At 46.9% G+C, this 9,437-nt stretch overlaps 1 protein-coding gene across 1 annotated transcript; it reads right to left on the reverse strand.

Moving 5' to 3' along the window:
* Positions 1–5,018: 5,018 nt before the first annotated feature.
* Positions 5,019–8,083, reverse strand: LOC147118654 (uncharacterized). Its single transcript, XM_085984537.1, has one exon. It carries the CDS (start codon positions 6,787–6,789, stop codon positions 6,163–6,165), a length of 627 nt encoding a protein of 208 aa, XP_085840663.1. The 5' UTR covers positions 6,790–8,083; the 3' UTR covers positions 5,019–6,162.
* Positions 8,084–9,437: the final 1,354 nt, after the last annotated feature.

The following is a 9,437-nucleotide window of genomic DNA, read 5'->3' on the forward strand; positions in this document are numbered from 1 at the left end:
CGGAGGCTTGTTGATCAAATTAAGGCTTCCGGTATTAAAGGGATTGGGGCAGCGTGGATAGGAAGTTGGGTAAAGGGCAGAAAATAGAGAGTAGTGGTTAATGGATGTTCTTCAGACTGGAGGGATGTAAACAGTGGTGTCCCCCAGGGTCAGTGTTGGCACCATGGCTCTTCTCAATATAGAGAAATGTTCTGGGCTTGATTTTATGGGGCAAGATCAAAATCTCTAGATGATGCTAAAAAAGGGACCTTGGCCAACTGTGAAAGGCTTGTCAGTGACTTCAGTGCATACACAGGTTATAAATGGGGCAGGGAGATGGCAGATGCAGTTTAACGCAGAGAAATGTGAGCTGATACATTTTTCTTCCTCCGAAAATCTAAAAAATATGCATCAAATGGTAAAACTTAGAAAGGAGTAGAGTAGAGAGTCTTGGGGTGCAAGATTCTAGCGAACCCCTTGACCTATTAATTAGCAGGTTCAGGTGTCCAGTGTCACCAACTTTAATACTCTATTAAGAAGCTGATGCATCTATATCACATCGGCTTTGGGCTAAATATTGTGGTCGAGGCAAACACCACGTATCCCATCAAACTATCTCCAGTCAGGTACAGCACAGGTTAGATACAGAGTAAAGCTCCCACTACACTGTCCCATCAAACACTCCCAAGGCAGGTACAGCACGGGTTTGATACAGAATAAAGCTCCCTCTACACTGTCCCATCAAACACTCCCAGGGCAGGTACAGCATGGGTTAGATACAGAGTAAAGCTCCCTCTACACTGTCCCATCAAATACTGCTAGGGCAGGTACAGCATGGGTTAGATACAGAGTAAAGCTCGCTATACACTGTCCCATCAAACACTCCCAAGGCAGGTACAGCACGGGTTTGATACAGTGTAAAGCTCCTTCTACACTGTCCCATCAAACACTCCCAGGGCAGGTTCAGCACGGGTTAGATACAGAGTAAAGCTCCCTCTACACTGTTCCATCAAACACTCACAGGGCGGGTACAGCATGGGTTAGATGCAGAGTAAAGCTCCCTCTACACTGTCCCATCAAACACTGCTGGGGCAGGTACAGCACGGGTTAGATACAGAGTAAAGCTCCCTCTACACTGTCCCATCAAACACTCCCAGGGCAGGTACAGCAGAGTTTAGAATCTGAGTAAAGATCCCTCTGTGATTCTGTAATTATTTACATAGGAGATCCCCAGTACCCACATTCCTGACTATCTAGCAGAATTTTCACAGGAATAAACCTTGCCAGAGACTTCACTGCATTGACACTAATCTCCTGTGTGATATACTCGCTGGAGTTTAGAAGAATGAGAGGTGATCACATTGAAACATAGGAGATTCTGAAGGGGATTGACAGGGAAGAAGCTGAGTGGTTGTTTCCCCTGGCTGGAGTGTCTAGAACTGGGGGGCACAGTCTGAGGATAAGGGGTCGTCCATTTAAGACCAAGATGAGGAATTTCTTCACTCAGAGGGTTGTGAATCTTTGGAATTCTCTGCCCCAGAGGGCTGTGAATGCTGAATCTTTGAGTATATTCAAGGCTGCGATAGATAGATTTTTGCACTCTAGGGGAACCAAGGGTTATGGAGATCAGACGGGAAAGTGGAGTTCAGGTCGATGATCAGCCATGATCTTATTGAATGGTGGAGCAGGCTCGAGGGGCCGTATGGCTACTCCTGCTCTTATTTCTTATTTTCTGAAGTGCACAGTCACTGACACCAATCTCCTCCTGTCTGATATAAACCAACCCCAGTCACTGACACCAATCTCCTGCTGTCTGATATAAACAAACCCCAAAGTCGCTGACACCAATCTCCTCCTGTCTGATATAAACCAACCCCAGTCACTGACACCAATCTCCTCCTGTCTGATATAAACTAACCCCAGTCACTGACACCAATCTCCTCCTGTCTGATATAAACCAACCCCACAGTCACTGACACCAATCTCCTCCTGTCTGATATAAACCAACCCCACAGTCACTGACACCAATCTCCTCCTGTCTGATATAAACCAATCCACACAGTCACTGACACCAATCTCCTCCTGTCTGATATAAACCAACCCCAGTCACTGATACCAATCTCCTCCTGTCTGATATAAACCAACCCCAGTCACTGACACCAATCTCCTCCTGTCTGATATAAACCAACCCCAGTCACTAACAGAGATGTCGGGGAACATAGGGTCTGATGAAAGGGAGGAACTGAAAGAAATCAGTATTTGTAGGGAAATGGTGTTCGGGAAATTGATGGGATTGAAGGCGGATAAATCTGCAGGGCCTGATAATCTGCATCATAGGGTACTTAAGGAAGTGGCTCTGGAAATAGTAGATGCATTGCTGGTCATCTTCCAGCATTCGATGGAATCTGGAACAGTACCCCTGGATTGGAGGGTAGCTAATGTTACCCCACTATTCAAAAAAGGTGGTAGAGAGAAAACGGGGAATTACAGACCGGTATGCCTGACATCGGTAGTGGGGAAAATGCTGGAGTCTATTATAAAATATGTAATAGCAGAGCACTTGGAAAACAGTGACAGGATCGGACAAAGTCAACATGGATTTACAAAAGATAAATCGTGCTTGACGAATCTACTGGAATTTTTTGAGGATGTAACTGGTAAAATAGATAAGGGAGAACCAGTGGATGTGGTGTATTTGGACTTTCAGAAGGCTTTTGATAAGGTCCCACATAAGAGATTAGCGTGTAAAGTTAAGGCACATGGGATTGGGGGCAAGGTATTGACTTGGATAGAGAACTGGTTGGCAGACAGAAAGCGAAGAGTTGGAATAAACGGGTCTTTTTCCGAGTGGCAGGCAGTGACTAGTGGGGTACCGCAGGGATCGGTCCTTGGACCCCAGCTATTCACAATATATATTAATGATCTAGACAAGGGAACTAGATGTAATATCTCCAAATTTGCAGATGACACAAAGCTGGGTGGGCATGTGTGCTGTGAGGAGGATGCCGAGAAACTCCAGGATGATTTGGACAGGTTGGGTGATTGGGCAAAAGCATGGCAGATGCAATATAATGTGGATAAATGTGAGGTTATCCACTTTGGTGGCAAAAACAGGAAGGCAGATTATTATCTGAATGGCAATAGATTGGGAGAAGGAGAAGTGCAACGAGACCTGGGTGTCCTGGTGCACCAGTCGCTGAAGGTAAGCATGCAGGTGCAGCAGGCAGTTAAGAAGGCAAATGGTATGTTGGCCTTCGTACCGAGAGGGTTTGAGTACAGGAACAAGGATGTCTTGCTGCAGTTGTACAGGGCCTTGGTGAGACCACATCTTGAGTATTGTGTGCAGTTTTGGTCGCCTTATCTGAGGAAGGATGTTCTTGCCATGGAAGGAGTTCAGCGAAGATTCACCAGGCTGATACCTGGGATGGCAGGAATGACGTATGAGGAGAGATTGGGACGATTGAGCTTGTACTCACTGGAGTTTAGAAGAATGAGAGGGGATCTCATTGAAACTTATAAAATTCTGACAGGACTGGACAGACTAGATGCAGGAAGGATGTTCCCAATGGTCGGGGAGTCCAAAACCAGGGGTCACAGTCTAAGGAAAAGGGGTAGGCCATTTAGGACAGAAATGAGGAGGAATTTCTTCACCCAGAGAGTGGTGAACCTGTGGAATTCTCTACCACAGAAGGCAGTAGAAGCCAATTCATTAAATATATTCAAGAATGAGTTGGATATATTTCTTAAGGCTAAAGGGATCCAGGGGTATGGTGAGAAGGCAGGGACAGGGTACTAAGTTTGGATGATCAGCCATGATCGCATTGAATGGCGGAGCAGGCTCAAAGGGCCGAATGGCCTACTCCTGCTCCTATGTTCTATGTTTCTATGTTTACTAACACAAATCTCGTTAGTCTGATATAAACCAACCCCACAGTCACTGACAGCAATCTCCTCCTGTTTGATATAAACCAACCCCAGTCACTGACACCAATCTCCTGTCTGATATAAACCAACCCCACAGTCACTGACACCAATCTCCTCCTGTCTGATATAAACCAGCCCCACAGTCACTGACACCAATCTCCAGTGTATGTCATACTGAAGTTATTCACAATCCTGATGAGCTTTTACGCTATTCCTAGTTGAGTTCGAGATCTCCAATGAAACACTCCACACACCTTAATCCCCCTGAGCACAGGCTTTATTTTTAATATGTACATTCCACAATAATACAACTCCTATACTAAATGAGTGCAAAATATTCACATGGGAGTTTCTACAAAGGAATACTTATTGTAATATTCATATAATATTATACTTATATAGTAAGACTCATAATCTAACAAGCTGTATCCATGAACTCAGACTTTGATAACTGCCAAGCCTGAGAGGCACGAAAGGATGTTCGACTCTTTTAAAATGCCAATTAGAATGACATTGTCATCAATCGATGTCACATTACCGATAGAGCCCCCTTTTTAAAGGGGCACAAACAATCAACTCCAAATTATAATTAAATCAGATCCGAATACTGTTGCTGGTGTTGACAATTGACTCCAGTCCCTCCGGTGCCCACCGGTCACGGAAGGCCTCCAGCGTCCCGGCGGACACCGCGTGCTCCCTCTCCAGGGACAGCCCGAAGGATGTTCCACCTTGGCTGTAGCCGTCAGCTTTCTTCTTCCCGGGGTGCTCTCTGACCTGAGCTGCAAACTGTTCCTGTATTTAAAGCCCAATCAGGTACAGCCCATGTGACCCTGGTTACCTCGGCCAATCAAACCACTGAGCTGAAAGACATTTATCAAACAAAGCATTCCATTGGATGGCTGTTTTGGGTTCATCGAGTAACCGCTTCCTGTTCATTGGAGCTACGAGGAATCTGCGAGTCAGAACAATGTCAGAGTTTGCTTTTACTGGGGCATTTCAAGAAACAAATGGCCTTCACAGTTCCGCTCAGTCCACACAGGCAGAGTTCTCAGCTCTGCTGGTTCTGTTCACACGAGGTCTGTTTCAGCTTAAAAGGGATAATTAGAGCTTGTTCTGTCTGAGGTGATTACAAGCTAATAGTTCACTAGACACGGGTCTTTAATACAAAGTCAGCTAATATTAAACATACATGTATATAAAACAAAGCAAGTCTTTACTGTTATGACTCTACTTCATGTTAAATCTGATCTAATAAAACCCAGCTTTCTTACCGTCCACTCCTGGAGGCCCCACTCCCTGAGCCTACAACCTTCAGCAGGGTCAGTGGTGGAGTTCCACAGCGGGAGTGATCCCAGAGTAACTGTCGGGATCGCACCCCTGTGGATGTTCCAGGTCGTGTATTTTTAGTTATCCTGGTGTCTAACACACACATCAATAAAACAGGGAATTCCTGGAAACACGCTGCAGGTCCTTCTTTATCTGGAGATCAAATGTCTGTTGTATAATTGTACCAGCAGTTAACAGGCTCCTGTGAACTCCTCCATCTGCTATTTTAATGCAGAATTTAACCAGTTTATTTTAAACAGTTGTATTTTAAATGGGTTAATGCCTGACTTAAAATGGTAGACTCAGGACTGTCACACAAACATGTCAAATGATTACCAGTAATTTTTAGACTGGAAACTTAAACCTGCCATTTCACTTTCAGTCAGGAACAAATCGCAGTTTGACACCAATCTCTGATTTGACAGCACGTTTCCAGCATTCACCGTTGTTCTTCCTGACTCTAAACACAGTTGTAAAGGAGCCTTCTGTTCCATGCCTAGGAGCTCTGAACCATGGAAGAGAGCGGCTGGGACACATTTCTTACAGGCCTCAAGATTAACCCACACAGAGACTTTGCTGTCAGTGAAGAGAGACGAGAAAGACCAAAGTGCCGTTTGCCCCTCTCAGTGTGGCCCTGAAGGACTGTGTCGAGACTGAAATTCTGTTTCCACCGTACGATCCTCCCCCCAGATTGTCCTTTCTGAGCTCCAGCCAGGTGATGCTAAACACTCAGGTGGGAAAGACGAAAATCTACCACAATGTGTTTAAAACAAAGCTGATTTATTTGACAGATATCCAGGATATTAATCTCCAGCCCAGTTACAGGAGTTACTGTCATCAGAAACAAACCCCAACTGTCAGTCTGGATGTGATTAACAGCAGCAATAACGGCAGAATCCAACCCCTGCAGTCACTTGTGAACTCGCTGGTGTCTCAGCAGGGTGGATGACTGAATGAATCCCTTCCCACACTCAAAGCAGGTGTACGGCCTCTCCCCAGTGTGAACTCGCTGGTGTGACAGCAGGTGGGATGACTGAGTGAATCCCTTCCCACACTCAAAGCAGGTGAACAGCCTCTCTCAGTGTGAACACGCTGGTGTATCAGCAGATTTTTTGTGCTTTTAAAGCTCATCTCACAGTCAGAACATTTAAAAGGTCTTTTATCTGTGTGAACAAGTTGGTGTTCAGAGAGGTGCGATGACCGAGTGAATCCCTTCCCACACACAAAGCAGGTGAACAGTTTCTCCCCAGTGTGAACTGGCTGGTGTGTCAGAACATTGGATGAATTGGTGAATCCCTTCTCACACACGGAACAGGTGAACGGCCTCTCCCCAGTGTGAATGCGCTGGTGTGTCAGAAGTTTGGATGGTCGATCAAATCCCTTCCCACACGTGGAGCAGGTGAACGACCTCTCTCCAGTGTGAACTCGCTGGTGTCTCAGAAGCTCGGATGAACGAGTGAATCTGTTCTCACACACGGAGCAGGTGAACAGCCTCTCTCTAGTGTGAATGTGCTGGTGTTTCACAAGCTCAGATGAACGAGTGAATCTCTTCCCACACATGGAGCAGGTGAACGGCCTCTCCCCAGTGTGAACACGCTGGTGTATCAGCAAGCTGGATCTCTGAGTGAATCCCTTCTCACACAGGGAGCAGGTGAATAGCCTCTCCCCAGTGTGAACTCGCTGGTGTCTCAGTAGGTTGGATGAATGAGTGAATCCCTTCTCACACACGGAGCAGGTGAACGGTCTCTCCCTGGTGTGACTGCGTCGATGAGTTTCCAACTTCGATGGGGAACTGAATCTCTTCCCACAGTCCCCACATTTCCACGGTTTCGCTGTGGTGCGGGTGTCATTGTGACTCTCCAGGTTGGACGATCAGTTGAAGCCTCGTCCACACACAGAACATGTGTATGGTTTCTCCCCGCTGTGAATGGTGCGAATATTTTTTCAGGCTGTGTAACTGGTTAAAGCTCTTTCCACAGTCAGTGCACTGGAACACTCTCACTCGGGTGTGTGTGTCTCGGTGCTTTTCCATTCAAAGGCTGATGATATTCAGGTCCTGCTGATTCGTGTCACTCTCTCAGATCTTGACGTGATGTTTGATTTGAGTTTCTCATCTGCACATCCGCCCCTTCTAATGCCCTGTAAAAGCAGTTTACAAAAGTCAGGATAGAAATTTGGATTTTTCTCCCTTTCTCTCCTGAAGGTGCTGCGTGATGGTGGGGTTTGGCCCCAGTCACTCTTTGCCCTCCAGTACCTCGCCAATGGCAATTCTGAGCTGTGAGCCTATACAGCGAGCTGCCAGCATTTCGACCATGGGGAGCAGCACAGCCGCCATCCCTGGCTGATTCTGTCAGGAAAAGCTGAGACCAATGGTAGCACAGCAACAACAACTTGCATTTACATAGCACCTTTAGCGTAGTAAAACGTTCCAAGGTGCTTCACAAGAGCTTAATCAGGCAAAATTTGACCTTAGGGCCGAGGCAACTGAAGGCACGGCCACCAATGGTTGAGCGAAGGAAGTGGGGGATGAACAACAGGCCAGAATTGGAGGAATGCAGAGTTCATCGAATCAGAGAATGGTACAGCCCTTCGGCCCATTGTCCCAGAGCCAGCTCTTTGAATTTAGGCCCACTCCTCTGCTTTATCCCCATAGACCCGCAATTTGTTTCCCAATTCAAGTAGTTCTCCAATTCCCCTTTGAAAGTTGCCATTGAATCTGCTTCCACCACCACTTCAGGCAGTGCCTTCCAGGTCAAAACAACTCGCTGCTTAAATTCTTTCCTCATGTCGCCGCTGGTTCTTTTGACAATGACCTTAAATCTGAGTCCTCTGGTTACCGACCCTTCTGACACTGGAATCATTATTAAGAGTGTTGTAAACACCTGGTCCACTTGGCACTGAAGTGTCTGAAACTCATAATAGGAACTCCAGGGAAACAAAATACTGACAAATGTTAAACTGTTCTGTTGACAAATGAAATCTCAATTTAAGTTATAAAAGATGAACTGTTTAACGGGTTCACACTGACTCACCCGACTCAGGTTCCGCCCCTCAAACACCGCGATTGGTTGCCAAACTCGCTGCTCCCTTGGCCCTCCAGCCTCTGAGCTCTCTTCCTATTGGTTCCCAGGGCCATCAATCACCACTCACCCACATTACGCTGCCAGATGAGGTTCAGGGGCTCAGAGGAAGAAAATGAGGCAATGAATCTGAGTTGGGAAATACAATGAGACAAACATGATTCAATTGATGAACTAAACTATTTCAAATCAACTCAAATGAATTGTTGCCATTAATATATTCTTTTTGCGCCAAGTGGGAAACAAGTGATGTTTTCCCACACACGGAGCAGGTGAACGGCCTCTCCCCAGTGTGACTGCATCAATGAGTTTCCAGCTCAGACAGGTAATTGAATCCCTTCCCACAGTCCCCACATTTCCACGGATTGTCCGTGGTGCGGGTACCCTTGTGTCTCTCCAGGTTGGACGATCGGTTAAAACCTTGTCCACACACACAACACGTGTACGGTTTTTCCCCGCTGTGAATGGTGCGATGTTTTTTCAGGCTCTGTAACTGGTTAAAGCTCTTTCCACAGTCAGTGCACTGGAACACTCTCACTCGGGTGTGTGTGTCTCGGTGCTTTTCCAGTCACACTGATGTTTGAAATCTTTTCCCACAGACAGAACAAACATTTCTCCTTCCACATTCACAGGCCGATGATATTCAGGTCCTGATGAATGGAGTGACTCTGTCAGATCTTGATGTGGTTTGGTTTGAGTTCATGAACCCGCTCCCTGAGCTCGGGGTGTGAGCGTCCCGCGTCCCCCCGGGGTTCATGAACCCGCTCCCTGACCAGTCACCATTTCTCCTCCATTTGCAGATGCTCCCTGACCAGTCCCCATTTCTCCTCCATTTACAGATGCTCCCTGACCAGTCACCATTTCTCCTCCATTTACAGACGCTCCCTGACTCACTTCCTGTCTGTCCCGGAGTTTGGCGCTTTGTTGAGATTCGGGCCGGAGTGAAACGGGAACCTGCGGGTGGAGGCGGATAATGTTCACTGTTCTTATAATCGGGCCTGGGGCCGCACTCGGGGTGTGTGAAGCCCGCGTCCCCCCGGGGTTCATTAACCCGCCTCCCTCTGACCTGCTGCAGCCTCGCCACCCGCGCATGCTCAGCTCACACTGCTCCACAATCAGCCTCTCCCG

This window comes from Somniosus microcephalus, chromosome 4 (assembly GCF_052327205.1).
Source record: "Somniosus microcephalus isolate GS21.2 chromosome 4, FLI_Smic_1.0, whole genome shotgun sequence".
NCBI classification, from domain to species: Eukaryota; Metazoa; Chordata; class Chondrichthyes; order Squaliformes; family Somniosidae; genus Somniosus; species Somniosus microcephalus.

Coding starts and splice junctions, on each gene's coding strand:
- LOC147118654 (XM_085984537.1), bottom strand. CDS start 6,789: ATGTGTGGGAAGAGATTCACTCGTTCATCTGAGCTTGTGAAACACCAG.